Source organism: Eucyclogobius newberryi, unplaced genomic scaffold (assembly GCF_026437365.1).
Source record: "Eucyclogobius newberryi isolate DKJ021-1_F unplaced genomic scaffold, fEucNew1.0.hap1 SCAF_166, whole genome shotgun sequence".
In the NCBI taxonomy this organism is placed as follows: domain Eukaryota; kingdom Metazoa; phylum Chordata; class Actinopteri; order Gobiiformes; family Gobiidae; genus Eucyclogobius; species Eucyclogobius newberryi.
Genome location: NW_027315797.1, coordinates 25,001 through 46,867, shown reverse-complemented (window position 1 = coordinate 46,867; position 21,867 = coordinate 25,001). Strand labels below are relative to the sequence as shown.

Here is a 21,867-nt window from a genome sequence, read left to right as displayed (position 1 = left end):
CTCTAAATTAGCTCTAAAGCAGTTCTAAAGCAGCTCTAAAGCAGGTCTAAAGCAGGACTAAAGCAGGACTAAAGCAGGACTAAAGCAGGTCTAAAGCAGGTCTAAAGCAGGACTAAAGCAGGTCTAAAGCAGGTCTAAAGCAGGTCTAAAGCAGGACTAAAGCAGGTCTAAAGCAGGTCTAAAGCAGGTCTAAAGCAGGTCTAAAGCAGGACTAAAGCGGCTCTAAAGCGGCTCTAAAGCGGGTCTAAAGCAGGACTAAAGCAGGACTAAAGCAGGTCTAAAGCAGGTCTAAAGCAGGACTAAATTAGCTCTAAAGCAGGTCTAAAGCAGGACTAAAGCAGGACTAAAGCAGGTCTAAAGCAGGTCTAAAGCAGGACTAAAGCAGGACTAAAGCAGGACTAAAGCAGGACTAAAGCAGGACTAAAGCAGGACTAAAGCAGGTCTAAAGCAGGTCTAAAGCAGGACTAAAGCAGGACTAAAGCAGGTCTAAAGCAGGTCTAAAGCAGGTCTAAAGCAGGTCTAAAGCAGGTCTAAATCAGCTTTAAAGCAGGACTAAAGCAGCTCTAAAGCGGGTCTAAAGCGGGTCTAAAGCGGGTCTAAAGCGGGTCTAAAGCGGCTCTAAAGCGGCTCTAAAGCGGCTCTAAAGCAGGACTAAAGCAGCTCTAAAGCAGCTCTAAAGCAGGACTAAAGCAGGACTAAAGCAGGTCTAAAGCAGCTCTAAAGCAGGTCTAAAGCAGGTCTAAAGCAGGTCTAAAGCAGGACTAAAGCAGCTCTAAAGCAGCTCTAAAGCAGGTCTAAAGTAGGACTAAAGCGGCTCTAAAGCGGCTCTAAAACGGCTCTAAAGCAGGACTAAGGCAGGTCTAAAGCAGGTCTAAAGCAGGTCTAAAGCAGATCTAAAGTAGGTCCAAGGCAGGTCTAAAGCAGCTCTAAAGCAGCTCTAAAGCAGTTCTAAAGCAGCTCTAAAGCAGGACTAAAGCAGCTCTGAAGCGGGTCCGAAGCGGGACCAAAGCGGGACCAAAGCGGGACCAAAGCGGGACCAAAGCGGGACCAAAGCGGGACCAAAGCGGGACCAAAGGGGGTCTAAAGGGGGTCTAAAGGGGGTCTAAAGCTGGGCTAAAGCTGGGCTAAAGATCCGGACTTTGTGGACTGGTGTCAGTGGAACCACCTCCTCATCAACGCGGGAAAGACTAAGGAGATGGTGGTTGACTTCCACAGAGGCCACGCCCCCTCACCATTGAACATCCAGGGACGGGACAGGCCACGCCCCCCTCACCAGAGAACATCCAGGGACGGGACAGGCCACGCCCCCCTGACCAGTGAACATCCAGGGACGGGACAGGCCACGCCCCCCTCACCAGTGAACATCCAGGGACGGGACAGGCCACGCCCCCTCACCAGGGACGGGACATTGAGACAGTGACTCATACAAGGACCTGGTGTTTCATCTGAACCACAAACTGGACTCAACACAGACTGAACAGGAAGAGCCAGAGTCGGCTCCACCTCCTGAGGAGACTCAGGTCTTTTGGAGTGACAGGGCCACTCCCGACAGGGCCGCTCCCGACAGGGCCACTCCTGACAGGGCCACTCCTGACAGGGCCCCTCCTGAAGACCTTCTCCTCCTCTGTGGTGCATCAGCTCCTGGAGGTGTGGTCATCACAGAGGGAGAGGAAGAGGCTGGACAAAGCTCCGTCCTGGACTGTCCTCTGGACTCGGTGCAGGACGTGGGGGACAGAAGGGTCCTGGCTAAACTCACATCTATGCTGGACCATGAGTGTCGCCCCCTGCAGGACACTCTGTCCCCTGCAGGACACTCTGTCCCCTGCAGGAGACTCTGTCCCCTGCAGGACACTCTGTCCCTTGCAGGACACTGTCCACTCTGGAGAGCAGCTTCAGTGACTGATCCACCCTCGCTGTGTGAAGGAGACGTTTCACACTCTGTCCTGCTGCCGTCAGACTTTTTAACAAACACTGTCATACCCATGAGCAATACTGTCATACCCATGTGCAATACTGACATACCCATGTGCAATACTGTCATACCCATGTGCAATACTGACATACCCATGTGCAATACTGTCATACCCATGTGCAATACTGACATACCCATGTGCAATACTGTCTTACCCATGTGCAACACTGACACACCCATGTGCAACACTGTCACACCCATGTGCAACACTGTCACACCCATGTGCAACACTGTCACACCCATGTGCAATACTGTCATACCCATGTGCAATACTGTCATACCCATGTGTAACACTGTCATACCCATGTGCAACACTGTCATACCCATGTGCAACACTGACACACCCATGTGCAACACTGTCACACCCATGTGCAACACTGTCACACCCATGTGCAACACTGTCACACCCATGTGCAACACTGTCACACCCATGTGCAACACTGTCACACCCATGTGCAACACTGCCACACCCATGTGTAATACTGTCACACCCATGTGCAATACTGTCACACCCATGTGCAACACTGTCACACCCATGTGCAACACTGTCACACCCATGTGCAACACTTTCATACCCATGTGCAATACTGTCATACCCATGTGCAACACTGACACACCCATGTGCAACACTGTCACACCCATGTGCAACACTGACACACCCATGTGCAACACTGACACACCCATGTGCAACACTGACACACCCATGTGCAACACTGACACACCCATGTGCAATACTGTCATACCCATGTGCAATACTGTCATACCCATGTGCAATACTGTTATACCCATGTGCAATACTGTCATACCCATGTGTAACACTGTCACACCCATGTGCAACACTGTCACACCCATGTGCAACACTGTCACACCCATGTGCAACACTGTCACACCCATGTGCAACACTGTCACACCCATGTGCAACACTGTCACACCCATGTGCAACACTGTCACACCCATGTGCAATACTGTCATACCCATGTGCAATACTGTCATACCCATGTGCAATACTGTCACACCCATGTGCAACACTGTCACAGCCATGTGCAACACTGTCACACCCATGTGCAACACTGTCACACCCATGTGCAACACTGTCACACCCATGTGCAACACTGTCATACCCATGTGCAATACTGTCATACCCATGTGCAATACTGTCATACCCATGTGCAATACTGTCATACCCATGTGCAATACTGTCATACCCATGTGCAACACTGTCATACCCATGTGTAACACTGTCATACCCATGTGTAACACTGTCATACCCATGTGTAACACTGTCATACCCATGTGTAACACTGTCATACCCATGTGCAATACTGTCACACCCATGTGCAATACTCTCACAGCCATGTGCAACACTGTCATATAATATCCGGGTGCAATATGTTCTGTCCACATAACGGTTGTAAATACGAGTTAACTTCTGTTCCTAATGTGTCTGAACTTCTGCAACACTGGAAGCTTTTCTCATCTGTGATTGTGTGTTTGTCGCAGGTGATGTCGGGGCGGAGCCACGATGTCAGGGAGGTGCAGATTCCGCTGCAGCAGGCCCCGCCTCATCAGCACAGACCGACCAATCACTGGCCTCCCAACGAGGCCCCGCCCTCTTCAGGTAAGTTCTTAACCGTGGCTTAGAATATTTGTATCTGAACCCAAACGTTCGGAATGTGTGGACATGATTTAAAGACAAATGACAAAGAAAAGCTCAGAGACTTCCGCGTGCTGCTGGTGGTGGAGTGGAGAGCACATATGCCTGCCGTGTGGAGCAGCGTCCTGAGTGTGAATCTGGCTCTCAACAATGTACTATAATGTCCTTCCCCAGTCTCATTCCCCTTTTCACACTGTCCTGTCAAATGAAGCCTATGAGAGATTTACTCTCACCGACCCTAAAGCTGAGCTCACAAATATGATTTTTCCTTCAAATGTTGTATTCTTGTATATAAAAATATAGAAAGTGAGAAAAAACACTAATAACAGAAACAAAAGGCCGTACAAAACAGCCAAAGTCAACTCCCCGTTTGTCTGCTCCCTCATGTCGGTCCAGTCCTCCATCGTTGGTTCTGTTTGTGTCGTTTGTTTCTTTGTGATGGCCTTTTTCCTTTTCACTCTGTCCATGAGTTTTGAGGCCCAAATACATCATTGTGGGACGATGATGCCTTAGCCGTAACCCTGAGCAACAGGACTGTCCCAAACAGTCGGGTTGGGGGGGTCGGTGTGAATAGTGAGCTCTTTGGAGAGAATTCTGTATCTTTATATTTATAACACCAAGTCAAACGTGTGATTTAGTGTGAATACACTTTCCCTCACTTCGTCCGTCAAAACAAAATGACCTTCTCTTTCATTTTTAATATATTTAATAGAATGGTTGTTCAGGTTATTAATGCATTGATATAATATAGATATTAGCTTACACTAAACATGGTTTCTGATGCAAGTCTGTGAAGCCTGGGCTGTTTAGGGGCCACTTTAGGGGCCACTTTAGACTGCTGCTGTGCATAAATCCAGACACACGCTGCAAACTGCACATGAATAATACACACTAGTGTCATCCTTCTTTAAGCAAGAGAAAGATGGCAAACTAATTCAAATGGCTCTCAACGTTCATAAGCAAAATGTTCATGGAATGTTCAAATGTGTTTTTCCTTCAAGTTTGAATCCTGAAAGTTCTATTTAGTGTGAATAATACGTGGACTAACAAGCCAAAGTTGAATATATGACAAAACTACATTTTCAAACAACATGCAGTTTGTTCTATGTTTAGTAATCCATAAACAATTGTGTACAGTCTCAATTGGCGAATAAAATCAATAGTTGATGGAAAATTGTGCGTGAATAAATGATTCTTGGTCATGTGGGTGTAGTTCCTCATTTGTCCAGCAGGGTTACATTACTGAGTTCACAATCAGAGGCTCATCGCCCGTTACAGGGCCCGGTGGGCGGGGCCTACTCAGAGTAGGATAAATATCGGAGTTCCTGGTCTTGATTGGCAGATTGAGAATGACTCTTGGATGAGTGTTGAAACGTTCCAGATGAAACAACTGAATCTTTTTCTATAATTCTAGGTCAGCGGTGGGCAAACTACGGCCCATGGGCCGGATCCGGCCCGCTGGGCCTTTCAATCCGGCCCGCCAAGCTTGTCCAAGTAATATTTTAAAAAATTAAAATATTTTTTAATTTTTTATTTTTCCCTTTTTTGCCCTCATGCATCTGTCTGCATGTGTATCCTTAACACATATGACGTGAAATGAATTAAATAATAGATTCAATAGCCTATATTTGACAGAAAAGTGATATTTTATTTGATATATTTTTTTTTTTGTTTTTGTTTTTTTTCACACCAATGATGACGTGGATTCCAATATAGCCCTCGGAGGAAAATAATGCCCACCCCTGTTCTAGGTAATAGAAATTTGGGAACTGGTGACAGAAAAGTTCAAATCTGCACGAACCCTGGAACAGGAACCCTGGAACAGGAACCCTGGAACAGGAACCCTGGAACAGGAACTCTAGTATTTATTTTTTTATATTTTGTTATTTCATAATAATAGTCGATATTGCATAAATAACGATCCTAGGCAGGCTCTGGGGGCCCTCAACAAAGACGTTTTCAACAAAAATGTGATTTTCTGTATTTTCATGCAGTTTGGATGTAATAACTCTCATGACTCTTTTGTCCCTCCTGCTTCTGCAGATCAGATCTTTGGCTTTGCGTGTGCCGCTGTGTCAGCTCCTCAGCTTGACGCACATCTTATTTCATTCTCTCTTTTTCACAGTTTCTTGCGTATCGGGGCGTGTCGCGTGCCCGTCGGGGCGCGTCACGTGCGCGGCCGGGCGCGTGCGGGGCGCGTCACGTGCGCGGCCGGGCGCGTCGCGTGCGCGTCGGGGAGCGTCGCGTGCGCGTCGGGGAGCGTCGCGTGCCCGGCGGGGCGCAAAGCGTGCGCGGCGCGGCGGGGCGCGTGCCCGTCGGGGCGCGTCACGTGCGCATCGGGGCGTGTCACTCCAGTAAAGCAACACTGAGCAGAAATAAAGTCAGACAAAGTAAACTCGTCCTCTGTTTTCTAGCTGAGTTTGGATGGGGATGTGACGTCCTTTGTACAAACACTCACTGTTGCTGTTGCTGTTGCTGTTGCTGTTGCTGTGTGTGTCCAGGGGGGGCGCTGCTGCCGGTGCTGGGAGGTTTCAGAGAGCGTTTCCTACTTCCTCCTGACGATAAATACAGATGTGAGAAGTGCAGCCTCGTCCTGGTGCAGCCGCGACAGACGGAGTGTGGCCACCGCTTCTGCAGCTCCTGCATCAACGAACTGCTCAGGTTATACACCTGTCTGCACCTGTCTGCATCGCTCTGCTCCTGCACCTGTCCTGCACCTGTCCTGCACCGTTCCTACACCTGTTCTGCACCTGTCTGCTCCTGTCTGCATCGCTCTGCTCCTGCACCTGTCCTGCACCTGTCCTGCACCTGTCCTGCACCTGTCCTGCACCTGTCCTGCACCTGTCCTGCACCGTTCCTACACCTGTTCTGCACCTGTCTGCTCCTGTCTGCACCCGTCCTGCTCCTGTCCTGCTCCTGTCATGAAATAACCTAAACCGTTGTAGTTTGTCAGTTGTAGCTTCAGTTTGTCATTTAAGTTAATTACAGTTGGTTAAGAAAATGTTAGTTCATTTGTGATAAAAATGCGTAAAAGGTCAGACCTGCCACAGTCCGGGTTAACCCTAACCCTGACCTGACCCTGACTCAGACCTGACTCAGACCTGACTCAGACCTGACTCAGACCTGACTCAGACCCTGACCCTGACTCAGACCTGACTCAGACCCAGACCCAGACCTGTTTGCTAGCCATACACCTGGTTTTTCACCTGGTTTTCACCTGGTTTTAACACCAACCATAATCCCAGGAGCTTCTGGGCGTTCTGCTCATTCCATTCCATTGGACAAATCTGAATGAGTGGGTTTGGTGATTATTATTAATGAGTTACCTTTTAATTGTGAAAAAGCCTCCGTTTCAATTCATGCAGATGACTCGACTGTTTATTATGGGACACAAGCTCTTCACAATAAAAGGAATGATAATGGGGTTAAAACAAAAGTTGGCACGAGGATCTGAATTAAAATGAAACATTTCTGGGGAGAGTCAAAGCTAAACTGTTTGTCTGGTCATTTATAGTAGTAAACACACAAACACGTCAGAGCCAGAACCAGAACCAGGTTTATTGCCGTTGTCGATGGACAGAATTCACAAACAGAGGAACTCGCTTTGGTGATTCGATGCAACATAAAACAACCTATAATAAGTCAATAGCCGTAAAAGCCGCTATAAATGGCTCTTTTTTCCGTTCCTTTGTTGAGACATTTCGCGCGCAGGGCTAGGGGGCGCGCAGGGCTAGGGGGCGCGCAGGGCTAGGGGGCGCGCAGGGCTAGGGGGCGCGCAGGGCTAGGGGGCGCGCAGGGCTAGGGGGCGCGCAGGGCTAGGGGGCGCGCAGGGTTAGGGGGCGCGCAGGGTTAGGGGGCGCGCAGGGCTAGGGGGCGCGGAGGGCTAGTGGGCGCGCAGGGGGAGGGGGCGCGCAGGGGGAGGGGGCGCGCAGGGGGAGGGGGCGCGCAGGGGTAGGGGGCGCGCAGGGGTAGGGGGCGCGCAGGGGTAGGGGGCGCGCAGGGGTAGGGGGCGCGCAGGGGTAGGGGGCTCGCAGGGGTAGGGGGCGCGCAGGGTTAGTTGGGCGCGCAGCGGTAGTGGGCGCGCAGGGGTAGGGGGCGCGTGTGTTCTATTAGAGCTGGTCGGGTGTATAACCCACACACTGCTGGACTGGGGAGGCAAACAAACTGCTTTAAACTATAAACTTAGACGCCAAACGCCAACGTACAAAACTTTCTTCTCTCGCTCTGCTCATTGGTGAAGGCTCCACCCCTTAAAGGGCCAGCACGACAGTCTCTCACCCTTGTGGCTCACTCAGACTCTTCTGTGATTTAAATGTGGCTCCTGCGCCCCCTTGTGGCTCACTCAGACTCTTCTGTGATTTAAATGTGGCTCCTGCGCCCCCTTGTGGCTCACTCAGACTCTTCTGTGATTTAAATGTGGCTCCTGCGCCCCCTTGTGGCTCACTCAGACTCTTCTGTTCCCTTTTGTTCCTCCACAGTCGCCCAAACCCCATGTGTCCAGCCGACCGTGAGCCGCTCTTCACCGACAAGGTACATCGCATAACTCTACACATGTCGCAACCACTCTGCGTAAATAACATCGTACCACTCTGCGTAAATAACATCGTACCACTCTGCGTAAATAACATCGTACCACTCTGCGTAAATAACATCGTACCACTCTGCGTAAATAACATCGTCGACTACGTAAATAACATCGTACGACTTTGCGTAATTAACATCGTACGACTCTGCGTAAATATTGAAAATCTTTTTTTTTTTTTACGTTTATTGCTTTCAGATTTTCCGAGACATTTGTTGTCAGCGAGAAATCCTGGCACTCAAAGTTTTGTGCCGAAGTGAAGCCAATGGCTGCAAAGAGCAGCTCACTCTGCAGCAGCTGCCGGTGAGTCACTGACCACACCTGTCCTGACACTGACCACACCTGTCCTGACACTGACCACACCTGTCCTGACACTGACCACACCTGTCCTGACACTACTGACCACACCTGTCCTGACACTGACCACACCTGTCCTGACACTGACCACACCTGTCCTGACACTGACCACACCTGTCCTGACACTACTGACCACACCTGTCCTGACACTGACCACACCTGTCCTGACACTACTGACCACACCTGTCCTGACACTACTGACCACACCTGTCCTGACACTGACCACACCTGTCCTGACACTACTGACCACACCTGTCCTGACACTGACCACACCTGTCCTGACACTGACCACACCTGTCCTGACACTACTGACCACACCTGTCCTGACACTACTGACCACACCTGTCCTGACACTGACCACACCTGTCCTGACACTGACCACACCTGTCCTGACACTGACCACACCTGTCCTGACACTACTGACCACACCTGTCCTGACACTACTGACCACACCTGTCCTGACACTACTGACCACACCTGTCCTGACACTGACCACACCTGTCCTGACACTACTGACCACACCTGTCCTGACACTGACCACACCTTTCCTGACACTACTGACCACACCTGTCCTGACACTACTGACCACACCTGTCCTGACACTACTGACCCACACCTGTCCTGACACTGACCACACCTGTCCTGACACTACTGACCACACCTGTCCTGACACTACTGACCACACCTGTCCTGACACTACTGACCACACCTGTCCTGACACTGACCACACCTGTCCTGACACTGACCACACCTGTCCTGACACTACTGACCACACCTGTCCTGACACTGACCACACCTGTCCTGACACTGACCACACCTGTCCTGACACTACTGACCACACCTGTCCTGACACTGACCACACCTGTCCTGACACTACTGACCACACCTGTCCTGACACTGACCACACCTGTCCTGACACTACTGACCACACCTGTCCTGACACTGACCACACCTGTCCTGACACTACTGACCACACCTGTCCTGACACTGACCACACCTGTCCTGACACTACTGACCACACCTGTCCTGACACTACTGACCACACCTGTCCTGACACTGACCACACCTGTCCTGACACTGACCACACCTGTCCTGACACTGACCACACCTGTCCTGACACTGACCACACCTGTCCTGACACTACTGACCTCACCTGTCCTGACACTACTGACCACACCTGTCCTGACACTACTGACCACACCTGTCCTGACACTACTGACCACACCTGTCCTGACACTGACCACACCTGTCCTGACACTACTGACCACACCTGTCCTGACACTACTGACCACACCTGTCCTGACACTACTGACCACACCTGTCCTGACACTGACCACACCTGTCCTGACACTACTGACCACACCTGTCCTGACACTGACCACACCTGTCCTGACACTGACCACACCTGTCCTGACACTACTGACCACACCTGTCCTGACACTACTGACCACACCTGTCCTGACACTGACCACACCTGTCCTGACACTACTGACCACACCTGTCCTGACACTGACCACACCTGTCCTGACACTGACCACACCTGTCCTGACACTACTGACCACACCTGTCCTGACACTGACCACACCTGTCCTGACACTGACCACACCTGTCCTGACACTACTGACCACACCTGTCCTGACACTGACCACACCTGTCCTGACACTACTGACCACACCTGTCCTGACACTACTGACCACACCTGTCCTGACACTACTGACCACACCTGTCCTGACACTGACCACACCTGTCCTGACACTACTGACCACACCTGTCCTGACACTGACCACACCTGTCCTGACACTGACCACACCTGTCCTGACACTACTGACCACACCTGTCCTGACACTGACCACACCTGTCCTGACACTACTGACCACACCTGTCCTGACACTACTGACCACACCTGTCCTGACACTGACCACACCTGTCCTGACACTACTGACCACACCTGTCCTGACACTACTGACCACACCTGTCCTGACACTGACCACACCTGTCCTGACACTACTGACCACACCTGTCCTGACACTACTGACCTCACCTGTCCTGACACTGACCACACCTGTCCTGACACTACTGACCACACCTGTCCTGACACTACTGACCACACCTGTCCTGACACTGACCACACCTGTCCTGACACTACTGACCACACCTGTCCTGACACTGACCACACCTGTCCTGACACTACTGACCACACCTGTCCTGACACTGACCATACCTGTCCTGACACTGACCACACCTGTCCTGACACTACTGACCACACCTGTCCTGACACTGACCACACCTGTCCTGACACTACTGACCACACCTGTCCTGACACTGACCACACCTGTCCTGACACTGACCACACCTGTCCTGACACTACTGACCACACCTGTCCTGACACTGACCACACCTGTCCTGACACTGACCACACCTGTCCTGACACTACTGACCACACCTGTCCTGACACTACTGACCACACCTGTCCTGACACTGACCACACCTGTCCTAACACTACTGACCACACCTGTCCTGACACTACTGACCACACCTGTCCTGACACTGACCACACCTGTCCTGACACTACTGACCACACCTGTCCTGACACTGACCACACCTGTCCTGACACTGACCACACCTGTCCTGACACTGACCACACCTGTCCTGACACTACTGACCACACCTGTCCTGACACTACTGACCACACCTGTCTTGACACTGACCACACCTGTCCTGACACTACTGACCACACCTGTCCTGACACTGACCACACCTGTCCTGACACTACTGACCACACCTGTCCTGACACTACTGACCACACCTGTCCTGACACTGACCACACCTGTCCTGACACTACTGACCACACCTGTCCTGACACTGACCACACCTGTCCTGACACTGACCACACCTGTCCTGACACTACTGACCACACCTGTCCTGACACTGACCACACCTGTCCTGACACTACTGACCACACCTGTCCTGACACTGACCACACCTGTCCTGACACTGACCACACCTGTCCTGACACTACTGACCACACCTGTCCTGACACTACTGACCACACCTGTCCTGACACTGACCACACCTGTCCTGACACTACTGACCACACCTGTCCTGACACTACTGACCACACCTGTCCTGACACTGACCACACCTGTCCTGACACTACTGACCACACCTGTCCTGACACTACTGACCACACCTGTCCTGACACTGACCACACCTGTCCTGACACTGACCACACCTGTCCTGACACTACTGACCACACCTGTCCTGACACTGACCACACCTGTCCTGACACTACTGACCACACCTGTCCTGACACTACTGACCACACCTGTCCTGACACTGACCACACCTGTCCTGACACTACTGACCACACCTGTCCTGACACTGACCACACCTGTCCTGACACTACTGACCACACCTGTCCTGACACTGACCACACCTGTCCTGACCATGTGTGTGTGTTGGCAGGACCACCTGACTGTCTGCCCGTTCCTGGAGGTGCCGTGCCCACTCGGACGCTGCAAAGAGCGAATGATGAGGAAAGATGTTCCTGAACATTTGAACTGGAAATGTAAACACAGAGAGACAAGCTGCGAGTTCTGCCTCTGCAAGATGCCCCTGGCAGACATACAGGTGCCCACATGACACATACAGGTGCCCACATGACACACGCAGGTGCCCACATGACACACGCAGGTGCCCACATGACACACGCAGGTGCCCACATGACATACAGGTGCCCACATGACACGTACAGGTGCCCACATGACACACGCAGGTGCCCACATGACACATACAGGGGCCCACATGACATACAGGTGCCCACATGACACGTACAGGTGCCCACATGACATACAGGTGCCCACATGACACGTACAGGTGCCCACATGACACACGCAGGTGCCCACATGACACATGCAGGTGCCCACATGACACACGCAGGTGCCCACATGACACACGCAGGTGCCCACATGACACACGCAGGTGCCCACATGACACACGCAGGTGCCCACATGACATACAGGTGCCCACATGACACGTACAGGTGCCCACATGACACACGCAGGTGCCCACATGACACATGCAGGTGCCCACATGACACATGCAGGTGCCCACATGACACATGCAGGTGCCCACATGACACACGCAGGTGCCCACATGACACACGCAGGTGCCCACATGACACACGCAGGTGCCCACATGACATACAGGTGCCCACATGACACGTACAGGTGCCCACATGACACACGCAGGTGCCCACATGACACATACAGGGGCCCACATGACATACAGGTGCCCACATGACACGTACAGGTGCCCACATGACATACAGGTGCCCACATGACACGTACAGGTGCCCACATGACACACGCAGGTGCCCACATGACACATGCAGGTGCCCACATGACACACGCAGGTGCCCACATGACACACGCAGGTGCCCACATGACACACGCAGGTGCCCACATGACATACAGGTGCCCACATGACACGTACAGGTGCCCACATGACACACGCAGGTGCCCACATGACACATACAGGGGCCCACATGACACATGCAGGTGCCCACATGACACATGCAGGTGCCCACATGACACACGCAGGTGCCCACATGACACACGCAGGTGCCCACATGACACACGCAGGTGCCCACATGACACGTACAGGTGCCCACATGACACGTACAGGTGCCCACATGACACGTACAGGTGCCCACATGACACGTACAGGTGCCCACATGACATACAGGTGCCCACATGACACGTACAGGTGCCCACATGACACACGCAGGTGCCCACATGACACATACAGGGGCCCACATGACACATGCAGGTGCCCACATGACACACGCAGGTGCCCACATGACACACGCAGGTGCCCACATGACACACGCAGGTGCCCACATGACACGTACAGGTGCCCACATGACACACGCAGGTGCCCACATGACATACAGGTGCCCACATGACACACGCAGGTGCCCACATGACACACGCAGGTGCCCACATGACACGTACAGGTGCCCACATGACATACAGGTGCCCACATGACATACAGGTGCCCACATGACATACAGGTGCCCACATGACATACAGGTGCCCACATGACACACGCAGGTGCCCACATGACACACGCAGGTGCCCACATGACACACGCAGGTGCCCACATGACACACGCAGGTGCCCACATGACATACAGGTGCCCACATGACACACGCAGGTGCCCACATGACATACAGGTGCCCACATGACACACGCAGGTGCCCACATGACACACGCAGGTGCCCACATGACACACGCAGGTGCCCACATGACATACAGGTGCCCACATGACACACGCAGGTGCCCACATGACACACGCAGGTGCCCACATGACACACGCAGGTGCCCACATGACACACGCAGGTGCCCACATGACACACGCAGGTGCCCACATGACACACGCAGGTGCCCACATGACACGTACAGGTGCCCAAATGACACGTACAGGTGCCCACATGACACGTACAGGTGCCCACATGACACGCGCAGGTGCCCACATGACGTACAGGTGCCCACATGACGTACAGGTGCCCACATGACGTACAGGTGCCCACATGACACACGCAGGTGCCCACATGACATACAGGTGCCCACATGACACACGCAGGTGCCCACATGACACACGCAGGTGCCCACATGACATACAGGTGCCCACATGACACACGCAGGTGCCCACATGACACACGCAGGTGCCCACATGACACACGCAGGTGCCCACATGACACACGCAGGTGCCCACATGACACGTACAGGTGCCCACATGACACGTACAGGTGCCCACATGACACACGCAGGTGCCCACATGACACGTACAGGTGCCCACATGACACGTACAGGTGCCCACATGACACGTACAGGTGCCCACATGACACGTACAGGTGCCCACATGACACACGCAGGTGCCCACATGACACTTACAGGTGCCCACATGACACACGCAGGTGCCCACATGACACGTACAGGTGCCCACATGACACACGCAGGTGCCCACATGACACACGCAGGTGCCCACATGACACACGCAGGTGCCCACATGACACACGCAGGTGCCCACATGACATACAGGTGCCCACATGACGTACAGGTGCCCACATGACACGTACAGGTGCCCACATGACACGTACAGGTGCCCACATGACACGTACAGGTGCCCACATGACACGTACAGGTGCCCACATGACACGTACAGGTGCCCACATGACACACGCAGGTGCCCACATGACACACGCAGGTGCCCACATGACACACGCAGGTGCCCACATGACACGTACAGGTGCCCACATGACACGTACAGGTGCCCACATGACACGTACAGGTGCCCACATGACACGTACAGGTGCCCACATGACACGTACAGGTGCCCACATGACACGCGCAGCAGGTTCTGAATCGACGGCCTGTTGCCATAGAGATCTTCCAGCTCTGCATCATGGCTAAACCAGGGTTAATCCTCTAATCCAGGTCCTTCTGTCGTCATGACACAGATTTTTCATGGTTTTCAAATGATACTTTTATGTTTTTATAGAAACATAAAGAGACTGTGTGTCCAGTGTTTCCTGTTTCCTGTCCCAACCTGTGTTCATCTGCTCCACTGCCACGCTCAGAGGTAAACAAACTATTGCTGCTGCTCTACCATACTACATACTATACTACACTACATACTATACTACACTACATACTATACTACACTACATACTATACTACACTACATACTATACTAGACTACATACTATACTATACTACATACTATACTACACTACATACTACACTATACTACATACTATACTACACTACATACTATACTATACTACACTACATACTACACTACATACTACACTACATACTATACTATACTACATACTATACTACACTACATACTATACTACACTACATACTATACTACACTACATACTATACTACACTACATACTATACTACACTACATACTATACTATACTACATACTATACTACACTACATACTATACTATACTACATACTATACTACATTACATACTATACTATACTACATACTATACTACATACTATACTATACTATACTACATACTATACTATACTACATACTATACTACACTACATACTATACTATACTACATACTATACTACACTACATACTATACTACATTACATACTATACTACACTACATACTATACTACACTACATACTATACTACACTACATACTATACTAGACTACATACTATACTATACTACATACTATACTACACTACATACTATACTATACTACATACTATACTACATTACATACTATACTATACTACATACTATACTACACTACATACTATACTACACTACATACTATACTAGACTACATACTATACTATACTACATACTATACTACACTACATACTATACTATACTACATACTATACTACATTACATACTATACTATACTACATACTATACTATACTACATACTATACTACACTACATACTATACTATACTATACTACATACTATACTACACTACATACTATACTATACTACATACTATACTACACTACATACTACACTACATACTATACTACACTACATACTATACTACACTACATACTATACTACACTACATACTATACTATACTACATACTATACTACATTACATACTATACTGTACTACATACTATACTACATTACATACTATACTACACTACACTACATACTATACTACATACTATACTACACTACATACTATACTATACTACATACTATACTATACTACATACTATACTACACTACATACTATACTACACTACATACTATACTACATACTATACTATACTACACTACATACTATACTACACTACATACTATACTACACTACATACTATACTACATACTATACTACACTACATACTATACTATACTACATTACATACTATACTGTACTACATACTATACTACATTACATACTATACTACACTACACTACATACTATACTACATACTATACTACTCTACATACTATACTATACTACATACTATACTACACTACATACTATACTAGACTACATACTATACTATACTACATACTATACTACATTACATACTATACTATACTACATACTATACTACACTACATACTATACTACACTACATACTATACTACACTACATACTACACTACATACTATACTACACTACATACTATACTACATACTATACTACACTACATACTATACTATACTACATTACATACTATACTGTACTACATACTATACTACATTACATACTATACTACACTACACTACATACTATACTACATACTATACTACTCTACATACTATACTATACTACATACTATACTACACTACATACTATACTATACTACATACTATACTACATTACATACTATACTACACTACATACTATACTACACTACATACTATACTAGACTACATACTATACTACACTACACTACATACTATACTATACTACATACTATACTACACTACATACTATACTACATTACATACTATACTACACTACATACTATACTATACTACATACTATACTACACTACATACTATACTATACTACATACTATACTACACTACATACTATACTATACTACATACTATACTACACTACATACTACACTACATACTACACCACATACTATACTACACTACATACTATACTACACTACATACTATACTACACTACATACTATACTATACTACATACTATACTACACTACATACTATACTATACTACATACTATACTACATTACATACTATACTATACTACATACTATACTACACTACATACTATACTACACTACACTACATACTATACTAGACTACATACTATACTATACTACATACTATACTACACTACATACTATACTATACTACATACTATACTACACTACATACTATACTACATTACATACTATACTACACTACATACTATACTATACTACATACTATACTACACTACATACTATACTATACTACATACTATACTACACTACATACTATACTATACTACATACTATACTACACTACATACTACACTACATACTACACTACATACTATACTACACTACATACTATACTACACTACATACTATACTACACTACATACTATACTATACTACACTACATACTATACTATACTACATACTATACTACATTACATACTATACTGTACTACATACTATACTACATTACATACTATACTACACTACACTACATACTATACCACATACTATACTACACTACATACTATACTATACTACATACTATACTATACTACATACTATACTACACTACATACTATACTATACTACATACTATACTACACTACATACTATACTACATTACATACTGTACTACACTAAATACTATACTACACTACATACTATACTACACTACATACTATACTACACTACATACTATACTATACTACATACTATACTACACTACATACTATACTATACTACATACTATACTACACTACATACTACACTACATACTATACTATACTACATACTATACTACATTACATACTATACTGTACTACATACTATACTACACTACATACTATACTATACTACATACTATACTACATTACATACTATACTATACTACATACTATACTACACTACATACTATACTACACTACATACTATACTAGACTACATACTATACTATACTACATACTATACTACACTACATACTATACTATACTACATACTATACTACATTACATACTATACTATACTACATACTATACTATACTACATACTATACTACACTACATACTATACTATACTACATACTATACTACACTACATACTATACTATACTACATACTATACTACACTACATACTACACTACATACTATACTACACTACATACTATACTACACTACATACTATACTACATTACATACTATACTACACTACATACTATACTACACTACATACTTTACTAGACTACATACTATACTAGACTACATACTATACTATACTACATACTATACTACACTACATACTATACTATACTACACACTATACTACACTACATACTATACTACACTACATACTATACTACACTACATACTATACTACACTACATACTATACTATACTACATACTATACTACTCTACATACTATAGTACACTACATACTATACTACACTACATACTATACTACACTACATACTATACTACATTACATACTATACTGTACTACATACTATACTACATTACATACTATACTACACTACACTACATACTATACTACATACTATACTACACTACATACTATACTATACTACATACTATACTATACTACATACTATACTACACCACATACTATACTATACTACACTACACTACATACTATACTACATACTACATACTATACTATACTACATACTATACTATACTACATACTATACTACATACTATACTATACTACATACTATACTACACTACATACTATACTATACTACACTACATACTATACTATACTACATACTATACTACACTACATACTATACTACACTACATACTATACTACACTACATAATATACTATACTCTATACTATACTACACTACATACTATACTCTATACTATACTACATACTATACTATACTACATACTATACTATACTACACTACATACTATACTACACTACATACTATACTACACTACATACTATACTATACTACATACTATACTACATTACATACTATACTACACTACACTACATACTATACTACATACTATACTACACTACATACTATACTACATACTATACTATACTACATACTATACTATACTACATACTATACTACATTACATACTATACTATACTACACTACATACTATACTATACTACATACTATACTACACTACATACTATACTACACTACATACTATACTACACTACATACTATACTATACTCTATACTATACTATACTACACTACATACTATACTCTATACTATACTACATACTATAATATACTCTATACTACACTACATACTATACTACATACTATACTATACACTATACTATACTATACTACATACTATACTACATTACATACTATACTACACTACATACTATACTATACTACATACTATACTACACTACATACTATACTATACTACACTACATACTATATTATACTAAATACTATACTACACTACATACTATACTCTATACTATACTACATACTATACTACACTACATACTATACTATACTACATACTATACTACACTACATACTATACTACATACTATACTACACTACATACTATACTATACTACATACTATACTACATTACATACTATACTATACTACATACTATACTACATTACATACTATACTATACTACACTACACTACATACTATACTATACTACACTACATACTATACTCTATACTATACTACATACTATACTATACTACACTACATACTATACTACACTACATACTATACTACACTACATACTATACTACACTACATACTATACTACACTACATACTATACTATACTACACTACATACTATACTATACTACATACTATACTACATTACATACTATACTACATACTATACTACACTACATACTATACTATACTACATACTATACTATACTACATACTATACTACATTACATACTATACTATACTACATACTATACTACACTACATACTATACTATACTACACTACATACTATACTACACTACATACTATACTATACTACATACTATACTACACTACATACTATACTACACTACATACTATACTACACTACATACTATACTATACTCTATACTATACTATACTATACTATACTACACTACATACTATACTACATACTATACTATACTCTATACTACACTACATACTATACTACATACTATACTATACACTATACTATACTATACTATACTATACTACATACTATACTACATTACATACTATACTACACTACATACTATACTATACTACATACTATACTACACTACATACTATACTATACTATACTACACTACATACTATATTATACTAAATACTATACTACACTACATACTATACTCTATACTATACTACATACTATACTACATACTATACTATACTACATACTATACTATACTACACTACATACTATACTATACTACACTACATACTATACTATACTCTATACTATACTACATACTATACTACACTACTCTACATACTATACTACATACTACACTACACTACACTACATACTATACTACATACTATACTACATACTACACTACATACTACACTACACTACATACTATACTACATACTATACTACATACTATACTACATACTACACTACACTACACTACATACTATACTACATACTACACTACATACTACACTACACTACATACTATACTACATACTATACTACATACTATACTACATACTACACTACATACTATACTACATACCATACTACATACTATACTATACTACATACTATACTATATTATACAGTGTTTTTCTGTTTCAGTTAAATGTCCACCAGGGGGAGTGTCCCAAAGCACAGACCAACTGTCCATTTCACAGACACGGCTGCTCCTTTAAGGTTTGTGAAAAAGATGGTCAGGGTCGGAGGGTCTGGTCTGAGGGTCGGAGGGTCTGAGGGTCGGAGGGTCGGAGGGTCTTTGCTGTGACTCGGTTTGTCATTTTCTGTGTTCCAGTTTTTCCATAGTTGTGTCCGGGGTGCGACTTATACTCCAGAGCGACTTATATGTGATATTATTTGTTATTTTCACACTGACAACCACCAGAGGGCGCTCTAGGCTCTAAGCGACGCAGAAGAAGAATCTGCTCTTCCTCTGGAGTTTGTGGAGTTTAGAAGTGACACAGAGGAAGAAGAATTCAATGGATTTAGTGATTTGGGGTAAAACTGATGCTTTGGTAAACTTGTTAGCATGTTAGCATATTCTTTATGCTATGGTTCTCTGAATAACTGTGTGTCATGTAGCTGAAGGTGTTAGCGTTAGCATACGTACACCGCGTCATGTAGCTGAAGGTGTTAGCGTTAGCATACGTACACCTATTCACTATGTTCTTTATTCTGTTATTATTTTAAACTACATTTCAAGATGAAATGGTCTTGGATTTTATCCAATAAATTTTCCCCCAAAATGCGACTCATACTCCAGTGCGACTCATACTCCAGTGCGACTCATACTCCAGTGCGACTCATACTCCAGTGCG

At 45.4% G+C, this 21,867-nt stretch overlaps 1 protein-coding gene across 1 annotated transcript in view; it reads left to right on the top strand.

Annotated features, from left to right (window-relative positions):
• traf3 (TNF receptor-associated factor 3) overlaps positions 1 to 21,867 on the top strand; it is a 63,631-nt gene that overhangs the window by 26,192 nt on the left and 15,572 nt on the right. The window contains exons 2-8 of the mRNA XM_072448467.1: positions 3,473 to 3,590; positions 6,128 to 6,287; positions 8,105 to 8,156; positions 8,407 to 8,511; positions 12,031 to 12,195; positions 15,130 to 15,210; positions 21,155 to 21,229. Coding sequence (XP_072304568.1) covers positions 3,476 to 3,590; positions 6,128 to 6,287; positions 8,105 to 8,156; positions 8,407 to 8,511; positions 12,031 to 12,195; positions 15,130 to 15,210; positions 21,155 to 21,229 — 753 coding nt within the window. The 5' untranslated portion in view covers positions 3,473 to 3,475. The remainder of the gene's footprint in view (positions 1 to 3,472; positions 3,591 to 6,127; positions 6,288 to 8,104; positions 8,157 to 8,406; positions 8,512 to 12,030; positions 12,196 to 15,129; positions 15,211 to 21,154; positions 21,230 to 21,867) is intronic.